Here is a 14,201-nt window from a genome sequence, read left to right as displayed (position 1 = left end):
CGTTAAAAGTGTAGGTCCGCTATGGGGCACGCACGTTGCTTCGAGAATCAAGAATCGGGTTCCGGTGGACCTTGTTAATCTTAACCAGGCCGATCTGCCAGTTGCCCAGAATGACAGGCTCATTGCCTACAAGTCGCAGTCAATGCCTCGAAGGAGCAATTCCAGCGGACCAATTGGCCACCCAGACTCGGCGATTCTTTTCTTCTCGAAGCCCAAGTTATTTTCTTTTTGGAGGCAAACCCAAGGCGATTTGTGCCGGTTTTTAGGTCCGGGCGCGGCTGCAGCCTGCTGCTGCCTCGTTGGCCTCGTTGGCCTCGTCGAAGTCCCTGGCTAGCAAAAGTTCACGCAGCAGTGAACCACTCGACACTCCCGCCGTGAAGGCGAGGTGGTAGCCTTGCAGCAGCCACTGTAACCCCAGCCGGACCCTCAGCCTTTCCAGAAGACAGGTTGGAACCGGCCAGGACCTTTCACGGCCGCCGACTGGGCCATCCATCTCCCTCCCGGGGTCGCCTATGGGCCGCGACTCCACGGATCCGTTGCAAATCCATGGAAGACATGTGCAAATTCCGTTTGAGATGACTCCCACGGTACCTGACCCCTGACGCCGTCGCAGCGCTGTCACCGTCCGGCTTTGGGAACAAGCAGTGAATCACTGAACGGCAGGTTGCTTTTCCGCCCCTGGTTGGTCTTTTTTTCACGTCTTGGCGGATGTCAGGGTCAGGGCCCCGGGATCCCAGAGTTTCGGGGCGCCGTCAAGCCCTTGCACCTCCTTCAAGCGCTAAGCCACAAGTGGTAAAGTGGTCAGGTGACTCCGTGTCAAGGCGTTCACCTTCCCCAGATCCGTTTTCGCGTTGATCCACGTCTGGATGCCTCGTTGCTGCAACTTTTTTTGGGGAGCTTCAGCCGTCGCGGCCTTTTCCGACCGAGACAGCATTTGCTCCGTTCGGTTTCCACTTCGGATGGCCAGGCAGCTGTGCATCCTATCCCCCATCCTTGGCCACATCCTGGACGAAACCTTTATATATCATGCTCTGCCCGTCCCCTCCCGAAATGAAGATGCTTCAAATTTTTCTGCCATCCCGTCCCAAGCTCACCGGAGTTGTGACTTGAAATAGGTAGGAGGTCTCAACATTGACCAAGTCTTATACCAACCAACCGTCTATTGTATTGTTTATCTATTTATTTGGTCTTTGATCTTTGGTCTTTGGTATTATTGTACTTGTCTTTCCTTGTCTCCTATCGAATTCGAGTTTCCTCGCTCCGTCGTCCCGGTGTATCGTCGTATCCATCCGTCCAACGCCCACTGAGTACCGGGCCTAATCATCGACGCCTCGACCCCTCCGAGCCAAACCCGAGTAATTCCAATCGTCGAGGCAACCCTCAACGGCAGTCATCAGTCAAAATGTTCTCCCGGCGCTTCGAGCAACCGCCGAACAGCAGCAAGAGCTTCTCCAAGTCGTCATCTGGAAGGCATAAGAGGTCAAGCTCCTCTTTTTCCAAGGAAGCCGGCATCACCAAGCGGTCGGTTGACCTGGGACGTCGCCGTGCTGGCACCGTCTCCAACGCCTCTGCCTCGGATGCCACTCTTGGGTAAGCCTCTTCCAAACCTTTCCCCTGCTGTCCGTTCGGATGCTGATATGTGCCTGGTTGAGAAGTGCCCCTCCCTCGGCTATCGTCACCCTCATCGTTGGTCAGGAGCAGAGGATCTTCGCCTGCCACGAAAATGTCCTCTCCCAATCGCCCTTTTTCCAGAGCGTTCTCCAGAACCAGATGATGGACGCCTCGACCAAGAAGATCTCGCTGCCCGACGAAGAGCCCGAAGTCTTCTCATCCATCCTCGAGTATCTCTACAAGGGCGACTACTATCCGCGCCTGATCCACAACAAGAAGAAGAATACCTGGGAGCTGGAGGAGGCGGGTGAGGACGGCCGCTCCGAGGCCATCATCTACCACCACAGTGTCGAGGGCGAGCTGCTCAAGGATACCGCCATCTACTGCGCTGCTGAGAAGTATGGACTTGAGGACCTGAAGCGCATCGCTCTGCGCAAGCAGGGGCTTCGTGAGTGGACTTTCAGTCATCTTGGTCATCACTTCCTCTAACTCATCGAAACAGAGTCCGGTATCCAGGCCAGCACCATCCTCACCTCAGCCCGTTATGCCTACGCCAATACTCCGGACACCGACTCCAAGCTGCGCGCCCACTATCTCGCCCTCATCATCCGCAGCCGGAGCACGTTCAAGCGCAGCGGCACCATGCAGCTCGAGATGTTCAACGGCGGCACTCAGCTCTTCTTTGACCTGTTTGTCGCCCTCTGCAACCACGTCGACGACATCTCCAATGCTGCGTGAGTTCTATCCTCGCCTGCCACATAAGCTACTAATTTCGCTAACGGCTGTGATAGTGCCGCCTCGCCTCGCACTCCTCGTAGCGGTCGCCCCTTCTAAGCCCACCGTTCTTCTTGATTTCGCCACCCTGCCTCGTTCTTCCAGACGATTGATGCCCACGGCTCGACTCCAAACGAAATGATACCTGTCCTTTTAGGCTCTCTCGACTCTGCGATGGACGATGCCTCGATACCCCACATACCTTCGATTCTTCTGCTTCGGCACACAGCATTATTTTCCCCTTTACATACTACGGTCTAATATTCGGGGTTTCACACGGGCATAGAGTTTCCATCATCGCTTCATGATTTTTTTCGGCGCAACGGGATGTGGATTTCTTGGATTGGCTTTTGTCATTTGTCTGTTTTGCATTGGAGTTCGCTTTTCTTGCTTTTCATTGTCTCTCTTGGAAAAAGCCTCTCAACAACCTTGTACAACAGCAATACCCATCATACCCTCATGACACGGCATAGTTATTTTGGCGGGACGGCGGATAGTTTGGGTTGGCAGTTTCTGTTTTTCCGTTTTCATGGGACGTCGAAGTACAGAATGATGATTCCATAACTACCCCTTGAGTTGATGTTTCTATTTTTTCCTCTCTTATTTCTCAGAAGCACCTAGTTTGGACAGGGCACGGGTTTAGTTTCCAGTTTTGGAGGATATCGTCAAACATGTTTCGTTTCTTCTTTGGGTGGCGAAGCTTTTCTGGGATTTTGAAAATCTTTTATTCATTTGAGATTGGAAAGGGGGGATCTGAGACAATGCGAGCTTTTTTTTCGGTTCTCTGACTCTCGTTCACGACTGGTTTCGTGCCTCAGGGGTTTCGCGAGTTCCGAAAGGAAACTTGAACAGTTGACCCCATGAAAAATTACTTCTTATCACAAAACAAAGCAAAATACATACAGGTGTGCTTGTTCGCTCGTTATAATAGACCTAGCTACCTGTCCAACTATTTGTTCTGAATGTCTTGGTGTACTGAAAATCACTCTCCAAGTCCCTTCTCCTGAGACCCAACAGCTTTGAAAAGCAAGCAAAGAAAACAAGTTCGAAACCTAATGCTAACGTTAACGGGACGTGGATGAGGTCTCTCTCCACCGTCCCATCCCGACGGTTCAAGTGGAGCTTGCAAGCATGGCATGTGGAAAGGAAGCTAACGTTAGCGCCGCCGAGCCGTGTGTGTGAACCCCCGGTCCGGACAAGCCGGTGGGACAAGGCAATTTCAATTTCGCACATGCTTGGCCCGGCCCGAGCTCACATCTCTCAAGCAAGTGAACGACACGCAACGTGTGAACGTGAACACAACGTAACGCACGCAACAAAGACGGGAAACCCCTGACTATAACTGACCGGCCGGCAAAGGGGTGGTCAGTACATACGGAACCGGTTGGATGGTTCTGTTGCATCAACACTTCACCTCGGTTTCGCTGTTCCTGCTTGGTTGCGTTGGGGGTTGTTCCGTTTTGGAAGTTGGTTTGGGGGCAGGTTCGGAAAAGACACGGGATTGGGATTTTTCATTGAGGATGATTTTTTTCAGTTTGTCTCTGAGAAAGGTGGTGGATGAAGGGAGCAGGAAGGGAAGACCTATACTAAAGAAAACGGTGATGGAGAACATAATCACAGATCGTTACTCCGTGCTGTGTAGGCGATTTGGATCGAAGCGAAATATATCTAGGTTCATGCGTCAAGTTCATGGATCAAAATATCATCGGCCAGGGACGGAATTACTTTGCTATTGACTTTCGTCCTGTCATGGATGTTTAAACAGGCCATACTCTGTACTGAGCAGCTCGACAATCGGTACTGTGAAATGGATGGAGATATGTAACTGGCCATGACTGTACGTAACTATGTCCAAGGTCACTCCCTCGATCCTTGCCAAAAAAGATCTCGGGATCGGACAGCCGTTTATCATGATGTGATGGATGTACATGTAGCACACACTGAGAAGGAGATGGATGGAGGGCGTCACTTTTTTGTTCACACACACGCCGCCAAACCGTTCGGGATTTTCAGGTTCACGATCGAGGTGATCGATCGGGGTGTTGAGGCGTGCCAAGGCATGAAAGACAGGGCTGGCGGGTCCAGGTGCTGCTTCCTGCATGCTGATCTGGGTAGGTCCTGGAGCTGTACCTTGCACTGCTCGCTCTGATGCGAAATCTGATATCTGTCCTGGGCCGTGCAGATTACCGCATGGGCAGGAGGAGGAATGACAGGCCTCTCCAGATAACTAACTACTGTGCAATATCAAAGCGAACCCCGAACCAGGACAGGGACAGGTTCGCAACGTTGTTGGTGTTTCGCTGGAGTCAGAAAAGTGGTGAGAGAGCCCGGTCTGACAGGGGAGGGGACAGGGGTTAAAGTGCCTGCATAAAGTGATTGCGCGTGAACACGTGAGCACGCGAGCCAGCCACTTTCGCACGCGGGGTTCACGTCGCGTCCAGTTGGTTCCTTTTTAAACGAAGCGAACCCCCGCACCACCACCACCGCCTGGGCCCGGGCGTTTTGTCCCCGGCCCTGGGCCTTGCTTTCAGCTGTGTTACCTACCCACGCATACAGCTACATACGGAGCACAGTCCAGAGCACACGGTCATTCATTTCTGCCATCTTGTACAGTTACGGAGTTTGGTCCTGGTGATCATTGGAAGTGATGCGGCATCCTGCAGGATGATTCCAAGTTTTTGTTTGCTCCCCCTTCCTTGAACCTTGGAAAGGCTGGACAAAAAGTGGCGGAGGGGCAGAAATGCGGGGAATCGCATCTGGCCCGACCTGGCTTTCACTTGTGATAGGTACGCTAGTAACGTTCGTGAGAGTCTGACGGCAGGTGTTTGGTTCTTTTTGGTTCTTACTATTTGGCCAGCCAGTGGGATTAGATGCAAGCTGACGTGCGTTCCAGTGGATGGTGTGAATGGTGCGCCCCCAACACTGGAAGAGGCAGAAAACAAGTTTGGACAGCCGAGGCGCTCGGAGAAGAAAAAAAAGGGGGTGATGTTTGGGTGACGTTGCTTGATTGGGCCGTTCCCGGAGCAACCCTGCCCTTGCACCGCAGACACTTTCATGGTTGGTGATGCATCGCGTTACCCATGAAATACGGAGTAGGCAGAGCTGAGCAGCCATGGAGGCGATGATGCAAGGGAGGTGTGTACGCCTCCAAAAATTGTTTGGTTTTCATCACGTTTTGGTTGTCAATCATCCTGTGTCATCAAGTGCTTAGGAGATTGTGGCCCAGGACAAAGCCACTGCCATGTAGTGTTTCGAGAGCCTCCCTCTGGGAGAAGTCAGGTGTACTAGGGGTTGTGAGCTGTACACTAGGCACACCACACCCGGTCGCCTTGTTGCGACAGCCGGGATTTGAATCCCGCGATAGTTCCGATCTAAGCACGGCAAGAGATGCATGTAACATGCAGGCCGCGCACCAGACCGACAGTAAGTATAGTACGCTAATACAGATGCTACTCCTCTTCTCCGTCCGCCAGCCCTGAATCATGCCATCCCGCACACTGCATCCACTGACCGGCGAAGATGGCGTGTTTACTTATCTACCGGACCTCCACGAATTGGCCAATCGGCAAGAAAATCACCTCCTCGAACAGCCCAGTCCCCTGCACAAGTCAAACACCCGTCCCTGGAAATGCCCCGGATTTGCTGAGCACCACCATGCCGTGCTGGCGGGATATGTAGCCTTTCATATGGCCCTGTATGCCAAACAGTAAAGTCAGCAATGACTCATTGCCGGGGCAACAGCGGGCACCAATCGGCGTGTTTGTGACAGGATGCTTGATAAAGGAGATTGAGGGACCAGGCAAACAGACAGTTGTTGCCTGACAGCCTTGCCGACAACTCCTCCTCAGGCATCCATATCATAACGGGACCTCCGTTTTGTCTTCTCGAAAACGGTGGTCTTGGAAAGGTAGACAGCGTAGAATGTAGACAACTCACCTTGTAAATCATATTCGCCAGCAAACACTCCACCTCGTCGTTGTCAATCTTCTCTTCACTTCCCAAGCTGATGGCAGCGGCGAACTCGGCGACCGGCACGCGAGTGCGCCGCACGGGTTTCTCGCCCGGCTTGGCTTCCTCGAAGCCGCGGGCGATGAAGACCTTCCGCAGCAAGTTGCGCAGAGCAATGTCGCGGCCGCGCTCCAGCGTGAGGTAGATACGCCGCTTCACAAACTCGTCCTCGCCTTCTTGGAGAGCGAGGTCGAATTTGTGGAGCTCGCCGCGCTTGATGCACTGGCATAGAGGCAAGAAGAGTTGCTGTAGCCTGGGATACGGCTCGAGTAACTTCTTGGTTGGGAGGGTATGGTCGTTGATGAGGTGGCATGGAATCAGATAGGTCAATATGCGCCTGTAATTCTGGTCAGCCGGCAACAAAGAACCGGACTTGGGGCAGGCAGCTTCGATGGACTTGGATGGACTTACTCCTTGTTCCTGATGGCGTCCTTGTGGCAGAGATTCCATGCTTCCGTCAAGCATTCCTCAGCCTGTGTATTGTCAGCATCAGAGTGAGCAGGCAGAAGTCGTGGGTGCTTCTCACAAGAACATAGTTCTCTTCCAGGAACGCGAGTACTCCTTCGTGATACTTGAAGGTCACACGCTGGGATTTTGGGAACGCCGAGAAGTCTGGCATATCTCTGCCGCTGGCTCGCAGACTGTTGAGGATATGTTTGGATAACGACGCCGAGTTGAGCTTGAAGTATGTTTTGAGAAGGAGGTTGGCGATGTAGTAACTACCCCATTTCCGAGACTCATCAAGCGGTGCCCTGCGAGACTGTAAGCTAGGCCGGTCGAAGGTCTCCTTTCAGGGGGAACACACCTATCTGCTTGGCAGAGATTGAAGACTTTGGTGAGAGTCCTTACACACTCCTCCAACTTCTTGTTCTTGTTTGTCTCTGGGTCGAAGTCATCTTGGAAGTTATTTGCTGTTGTGTCCTCGACCGAGCTGCTGTTGCGCTCGTTGTCGGCCTGGATGGCAAACGCTCGCAGGTTCTTGGACACAATGTACAGACAAGGAAGTGTCCAAGCCTCGAAGCCGTAGTTTTGGTATCCCCGGATCAGTTGGTTCAACAGATCCGTCCAGGCTTCGAACACCTTTGACCATACCAACTCCTGCGACTGCATGCAGGGTCAGCGTGTACTATGGACGATGGTTGACGACCTAAGTGGCGGCCAGCCTGGAGACACCCAACACTGACCTTGCTACTGCTGCCGTCGTCGGGATCACGCGCAGCCAAGAGAGCTCCCGTCGCGTTCCAGTAAGAGGCATACACCTCAACCCAGCCCTTGATCTCTTCCTGGTCGATTCCGCCAACAAGAGCCGCGTTGCCTTGAAGCCCTCGCCTCAATGAGTTCCTGATATCTTGAGCATTGCTGCTGTTGTAGATGCTCCTCAGCTTCTCAGTGGATACATTGGGTGAGAGTGTCTCGGCTAATCGGTATCCATCCCTGCTGGACCAGGCGTCGGAGAAGTGGTTGAAGAAGTCAGAGTTGAAGGCCATGGATCCAATGTTTCTGCAAAGTGGTGAATTCAGCGACGAAACGCCCCTCAGTGAAGTCAGTTTCCTCGTCAAGGTTGCCCCGCCAGGCTCTAGAAAGGTTGGTCAGTCTCAAGTGCGATGAAAAAGAAGCTGTTCGTATATAGCCAAGAGGGAGCTGTCCAGAGACCGAAAGTGGTGTTTAAGGTCGGAATAAGAGCTTCTGCAAGTTTTATCTCAGATCAGTCTGGGCAAACAGCAGTGTTGTTTGTTGAGCTTGAGTTTGAGCGAGCTTGAGCTTGGGCTCATGAGTGAAGTTGGGAGGTGTGTTGTGATTGGAGCATGCAGTTGCTTGGTCTGGGCCTGGCTGTGGCTAGAGCATGACCCACCATGTGGCTTAAGGGCCCGCTTGTCGGCACCGCCACACTCACCGTTCCCTTGTCTTCGCGGCTTGGCATTTTCGAGGTGGCCCATGCGCTCCGAGCCCTAAACCAGGCGCACCCATTTTTTTCCGCCTTTCGAGATCGCCAATTTACGATTCCGACAGCTCACCCAACGACATCCTGAACCGCCGGGGGAAATTATTCACAGTAAGTCCCATAAAACTTGAGTATACATTCTCCAGGGTTGTTCTAACTTTCTTGAAAGATGGGTAAGCAGATTTTCTCGTTTGGATTGCCTGGATTGCACCGTCGTGACGCCGTCCGAGACCGATGGAATATCGATGCAAAAATCGATGCGCCGCCGAAACTCGACAAACAACAGCCCCTGGAGCGCCAAATTGACAATCCGACGCGGCAATTCTGGGATGGGTGGACTCATGTTCTTGGGGAACTCGGGATGTGGCCTTGATTTGCCTTGTTGGGACCATGCGCACACGACAACACACACACAGTGATGCTGGATCCATTGATGTTCAGCCCCTCGACGACCTTGGAATCTCGACAGCTCTCGGACGGCGACACGGTGCTCCCAGCGACCATTTCGGTTCTGCGTTGATTCCGAAGCATGAAAAAGCACCAACACTGACATATGGTTCAGGTCGCCTTCAGGAGTACCAGGTCATTGGGCGCCATCTGCCCACGGAGTCCAACCCGAATCCCACCCTCTATCGCATGCGCATCTTCGCGCCGAACGAGGTTGTGGCCAAGTCCCGCTTCTGGTACTTCCTTCGCGGTCTCCGCAAGGTCAAGAAGGCCACGGGTGAGATCGTCTCCGTCAATGTGGTATGTACCCCACCCCCAGACCGAGCAGGATCAATGACGCTGGACTGGAAGCTCACATGTTGGTCAGATCTCGGAGAAGCACCCCCTTAAGGTCAAGAACTTCGGCATTTGGATCCGCTACGACTCGCGGTCAGGCACCCACAACATGTACAAGGAGTACCGCGAGACCTCGAGGGCTGCTGCCGTCGAGGCGCTGTACGCCGATATGGCCGCCCGCCACCGCGCTCGGTTCAGGTCGATCCACGTACGAACACCGCCCCCCGCTTGCCGTGACAGATCCGAAGTTACTAACACCAAACTCAGATCCTCCGTGTCGTCGAGCTCGAGAAGACCGAGGACATCAAGCGCCCCTACATCAAGCAACTCGTCACCAAGAACCTCTCGTTCCCTCTCCCCCACCGTGTTCCCAAGATCAAGAACGCCAAGCTGTTCAGCGCGACGCGCCCGTCCACTTATGCTTGAGGGGTTTCTTCATGGTTGTGGTTGGGGTTGGCAGGTTCTTCAGGTGTTCATTAGGAAAATGGGATATCCTGCATTTGCTCCGATAGGGCGAGCGTGAAATGACTTCAATGGCCAAGCACGGGTTTACTTTGTGACTCTGTCTCTTGCCGACTTGGGCCGTGTGGTTCACACCGAACTAAGCGGACAGCCCGATGGCGCGAACCTCCAACCGGATTCTTCCTGCTGGGGAAAATCAACCGGAAAGACTCTATACATGCAATTCGTGATGATCGATGTTTTGAACCTGGCCATGCCGTGCGCGTCACTTATGGGAGCAACTTTAGCCCGACACAGCTCTTGATGAAGGGCGTGGTGTAACCTGTCTATTCTGCCTAGAGGCCGGTAAGCCCGGATCCCCGACTCCAAATATAGAACTGGAGAGTTCTGCTATGGACGTAGGCACCAGGACGAGGTACTAGGTGGGGTGTTGGAAAACTGCGAAGTTCAAGGTAAATGCGACGCTGGTCCCTGATCATTGGGTTTTTAGGTCTTGACGTTCCCAACCTCCTGGTTTCCCAAGCCCCCTCTGATCCTCCCATTCGAGTCGTTTGTTCAACAACACTGGGACAACTCTCCTGAATATCTACCCTGCCGATCACATCTCCAGGACGACTGCTTGGTTTACTTGCTCTCTTCCTACTTATCATCACCGCAACCGATACATCCGTCACCGGATATACATCCATCACCATAGCAGCCTCAACTCCTTCTCATCCAGGCCCCATGAACAACAACAACCCCAACCCGACATCACCACCACCGCTATCATCGCCATCCTCCCCTCCGGACCGCTCAAAAACCTTCACCTGCGTCCGCACCACCCTTCCACGCCCGCCGCCGTTCCCGCGCAACCCCATCCTCACCGACCGCCTCGTCCTCCGCCCGCCGACGGAGCGCGACATCCCCGCCCTCCACGTCCTGCGGACCCAGCCCGAGGTGATGCGCTGGACGTCGCAGGGGAGGCCGGATGGCGGGGTGGAGGAGACGAGGGCTGCTGTGTGGCAGTTTTTGGTTGATGAGCAGGGTGGACGTAGACTTGCCGGGGAGGAGGAGGGGGAGGGGGCAAGGGAGACGTTTAATTTTTTGATTTGTCTGAGGAGGGAGGAAGACAACCAGGTAGGGGAGGGGGAAGTCATTGGGATTGGAGGGTGTCTTCGCTGGAAGGGAGCCTTTGGGTGGCCCGAGGTGGGGTACATGATTCGGAGGGAGGTTTGGGGAAAGGGGTTGGCGACGGAGTTTCTTAGGGGTTGGATGGAGGCGTGGGAAGGGTTGGAGAGGGAAGAGGTGGAGATTGAAGTTGACCGGCGGACAGTGGAGGGTCAAGAGGCAGAGGGAGAGGGAGAGGGAGAGGGACAGAGGGATGGCTTGGTCAGGGTGAGAGAGCAGCTGGTGGCTATCACGGCGCAGGGGAATGAGAAGAGCCAGAAGGTGTTGGGGAAGTGTGGGTTTGAGTGGTTTACGACGTGGACTGTGGAGGAGGAGGGAGAGGAGGGGAAGGTGGTTGCATTGCCGACGTTTAGGAGGTAGATGGGAGAGGGAAAGTATCACGGACCCTAACCCTTAAGGTTGTGCGGTGTTGCCTGGCCTTCCCTTGGCTGGCGGATGACTTGCAGCAGCAGGTGCCAGCAGCCCCGGTCTGCGGGGTTGCCTGGCTGCCTCCCACTTTCCTTGGTGGGATCCAACCTTGGAAGAAGGCAAAACTGGGCGCCTCAGTTCTCGGCATTCCAGGTTCCATTGTTGGAGGTTCCTGTTTCTCACCTTGGAAATTCACCATGTCCTCCATCATTCCGACACCCGATAATGGACGCATCTCAGCTACGTAGGTACAGTATGTACACTACCCTGGTGCTCAGCCTCTCACCGAATCAAGGCAGCTCCTATTTTTACGTCCTGAATTTCAATGAATCATGTCGAACAACCTCGGTTCCCCTCGATGCATCGGGCGCTTTCTGGCTGAGGCGCCTGGTTCTGCCTGAGAATCAAGCCACACTTGGGGGCTGACAAACCATGCCGTGATCACTGCATCCAGCACGTGTCAAGCCAGTTTCCAAGCCTGCTCCTGAGCCTGTCCCAAGCCCGTCCAAGCCTCTCGGTTGCCCTGATGCAGCTGATGCAGGCGAAAATGGAGGGGCGCCTCACGGTCGTTCCATTCGTCAAGCATGATGGTTGGCTGCTTGGTTACGTGCCGGTTGCGGCACAGTGACACCGCTGTCCTTGCGTTCCCGTCACCAACACATCAAGAGTCCCTTTCGATCTGTCAAGTGATCCAAGTCTGCCCGGCATCCTCACCAGCCTAATAGCCGAGCTGCTGCCTCAACCTACCGCGAATCCATTATCTACCGTACATCTTGGGTTCTGTATCTCCTCGTTATATGCTGTGGGAAGCACATCCCGAACATCGGAAAACCCCTCTTCCACCTTGTCATTGTGTCCCACGCCTGCGCGCCCGGGCAGCTCCTCGCACCCCTTCATCCACGATCATGTCCGGTGGCCACAGCCGCGCTCCCACAACATCTGCCAGGCCAGCATGAATCTCAGCCCCAGCAATGGCGACTCCATCCAACGATAACAAGGACACAAAGTCCACTTACGGCTATCTGTTCACCAAAGCGACGCCGTTCCCTGCCCCAACACCCGTTCTCGATGCTCTTCTTCGAGCCATCGCGGACTATATTGTACGTGCTCCTCCTGGCCTTCCTAGTGGACGCCCCTGTCCATGCAGATGGAAACGGACCCGTTGCTTACCATCATACGTGTTAGTCTCAAAATGTCGGCGACACTGGCGAACCATACCTAACCCCTTCCAAACTCGCCGCTTTCTACAAGGGCGGCGGCTATGACTGGGACAGTTTCTTCGTCGAGATGCCCCATCCGGCCATCTCCACCATCTACCAAGGCTTAGGTTGCCAGCATCTGCTCCTACCCAGCGGAGATGATTTTGCGCCGCCAACCATCCCGGCCCTCACGACAAAAGGCTTCGTGCGCTGGCAAACCATCCAGACATTACTCGAGCCTGCCGTCCAGGTGCCCGTGCTGCAGCATACTGTGGCGAACGCGGCGTTGAAGGACCCAGACACCGGGGTACCGTTTCCCATTGACCTTCCCAAGGAGTCGTTCCCGTCCCAGCCAGATGACGACACGAATCGCTGGTACGAGGAGATGGCGGAAAGGGCCCGCAGGAAGGCGGACGAAGAGGCCGCGGCAGAAGCATCCAAGGAACGCTCCAAGACCGAGTCTAGCCAACGAAAACCCGACTATAGCCATGTTCATGTCAGGACTGCATCCCCGCCACGAGGCTTCTTCGATTCCCAGATGCCTCACTTTGCCTACTTCCACATCCCCTCTCCTCGGGCACGCCCCAAGGCTCACGACCGTGAACATAGCTTTGCTCGCGATCGCGAGAGAGATAACCTTTATGGCCGCAGCGCGCGCACCACGTCCTCCGAGGAATCGATCCGCGGTCGCCGGGGTTACTCTGATTTTCCACCCCCGCGGCCCCATATCGTCCCGGAGCCGGGACACCGCTCACGCCGCGCCCACAGCCACTCGGGACACTACAGCAGCGATTCGGAGTCGGACACCCCGCACTCGAGCTCTCGCGGAGGCCGGAGACGGGGCCACCGGTCCAACGAACCAACGCCCATATCTGTTCGCCGTGTGTACAGCACCACCAGCCCCGAGGACTCGCCGCGCATCATCCGTACCGCCGCGCCTCCGTCGCGCGGCCATTCGCCTCGACCATCCACCGCCGGCCGCATGGCATCGTCGTCATCCAACCACGACGAGAGCAAGCGGCGGAGCGGGCTGTTCGAGAAGATTTCCGCCTTCATCAACACCGGCCCCGCCAGCCCTCGCAACCCCGGGACGCGAAGCAACAGCAGCTCCCGCGGCAGGAGACCTGGCGGGCTGGGCTCCGGCTCGGGCAGGGGATCGCGCGAGGACGTCCTCCCCAGCTCGCGACTGAGCCAGTCCTGGTCCGATATCGACGACTATGTCGACTCGGAAGAGGAGCGGAGGCGGAAACGCTCCAGGGACCCACCGCCCAAAGATCGCGATCGGGAACGCGACAGAGAAAGAGAACGGGACCGCTCGCCCCGCACCCGCGACCGTCGCGATCCGGACCCTTTTTTGAACCACCGCCCGCACCTCCGCGAACGAGGCCGCGCCCACAGCGATGGCGAGCGCCGCGGCGGCAGTGAGCGCGACCGTCCCCGCGACCTCGGAACCCGCCACCGCGACGGCACCACAACCGCCGTCCCCAGCCCCCCGGCGTCCGCGGCTTCTGCCACCCTCCATCGAGAAAGGGACAGAGACAGAGACACCACAGCTAACATCAATACCACTACCAATCCCACAACACCCCGCCACCCCCGCCGCGGAACCTCGGACGAATCCCTCTCCTCCCCGCGCTCGCACTACGACCGCGAGCGGGAGCGCGGCGGCGGTAGCGGTAGCGGGTCGTACCTCTCCTCGGGAACTACGACTACTACCGGTACCGGTACCGCTACGACGGGCAGCGAAGGGTTGGGGTATCGGAGGACAGCAAGCCATGCGGATTTGGACCGGTTGGATCCGAGGCGGAGGGATTGGGAGAGGGATCGGGAGCGATCTCGGGAGC

The 14,201-nt window shown here is 55.5% G+C and overlaps 6 protein-coding genes across 6 annotated transcripts in view; 4 read left to right on the top strand and 2 right to left on the bottom strand.

Moving 5' to 3' along the window:
* Positions 1 to 1,402: 1,402 nt before the first annotated feature.
* VTJ04DRAFT_1663 (uncharacterized protein) lies at positions 1,403 to 2,445 on the top strand (the record flags this gene model as incomplete). Its single annotated transcript, XM_069359375.1, has 4 exons — positions 1,403 to 1,590; positions 1,656 to 2,059; positions 2,114 to 2,345; positions 2,403 to 2,445. 4 exons carry the CDS (start codon positions 1,403 to 1,405, stop codon positions 2,443 to 2,445), a joined length of 867 nt encoding a protein of 288 aa, XP_069224271.1.
* A 3,548-nt stretch (positions 2,446 to 5,993) lies between these two features.
* On the bottom strand, positions 5,994 to 7,880 carry VTJ04DRAFT_1662 (uncharacterized protein; the record flags this gene model as incomplete). Its single annotated transcript, XM_069359374.1, has 6 exons — positions 5,994 to 6,077; positions 6,322 to 6,730; positions 6,805 to 6,866; positions 6,920 to 7,145; positions 7,199 to 7,497; positions 7,578 to 7,880. 6 exons carry the CDS (start codon positions 7,878 to 7,880, stop codon positions 5,994 to 5,996), a joined length of 1,383 nt encoding a protein of 460 aa, XP_069224270.1.
* A 624-nt stretch (positions 7,881 to 8,504) lies between these two features.
* Positions 8,505 to 9,544, top strand: VTJ04DRAFT_1661 (60S ribosomal protein eL20; the record flags this gene model as incomplete). The annotated part of the gene is made up of 4 exons (XM_069359373.1): positions 8,505 to 8,508; positions 8,898 to 9,082; positions 9,150 to 9,326; positions 9,386 to 9,544. 4 exons carry the CDS (start codon positions 8,505 to 8,507, stop codon positions 9,542 to 9,544), a joined length of 525 nt encoding a protein of 174 aa, XP_069224269.1.
* A 762-nt stretch (positions 9,545 to 10,306) lies between these two features.
* Positions 10,307 to 11,110, top strand: VTJ04DRAFT_1660 (uncharacterized protein; the record flags this gene model as incomplete). The annotated part of the gene is made up of 1 exon (XM_069359372.1): positions 10,307 to 11,110. The coding sequence occupies one exon, from the start codon at positions 10,307 to 10,309 to the stop codon at positions 11,108 to 11,110; it is 804 nt and encodes a 267-aa protein (XP_069224268.1).
* A 508-nt stretch (positions 11,111 to 11,618) lies between these two features.
* Positions 11,619 to 12,055, bottom strand: VTJ04DRAFT_1659 (uncharacterized protein; the record flags this gene model as incomplete). Its single annotated transcript, XM_069359370.1, has 2 exons — positions 11,619 to 11,791; positions 11,929 to 12,055. 2 exons carry the CDS (start codon positions 12,053 to 12,055, stop codon positions 11,619 to 11,621), a joined length of 300 nt encoding a protein of 99 aa, XP_069224267.1.
* Positions 12,056 to 12,129: 74 nt separating this feature from the next.
* The window catches only part of VTJ04DRAFT_1658 (uncharacterized protein), a gene marked incomplete at both ends in the record, with an annotated part of 2,774 nt that continues 702 nt past the window's right edge, over positions 12,130 to 14,201 (top strand). Inside the window, 2 exons of the mRNA XM_069359369.1 lie at positions 12,130 to 12,258; positions 12,344 to 14,148. Of these exons, the coding sequence (XP_069224266.1) occupies positions 12,130 to 12,258; positions 12,344 to 14,148 (1,934 nt within the window). The remainder of the gene's footprint in view (positions 12,259 to 12,343; positions 14,149 to 14,201) is intronic.

This window comes from Mycothermus thermophilus (assembly GCF_041956435.1).
Source record: "Mycothermus thermophilus strain CBS 625.91 unplaced genomic scaffold VTJ04scaffold_1, whole genome shotgun sequence".
Lineage (NCBI taxonomy): Eukaryota > Fungi > Ascomycota > Sordariomycetes > Sordariales > Chaetomiaceae > Mycothermus > Mycothermus thermophilus.
Note: the sequence above shows the minus strand (reverse complement) of the source record. Positions and strands in the feature narration are given on the sequence as shown.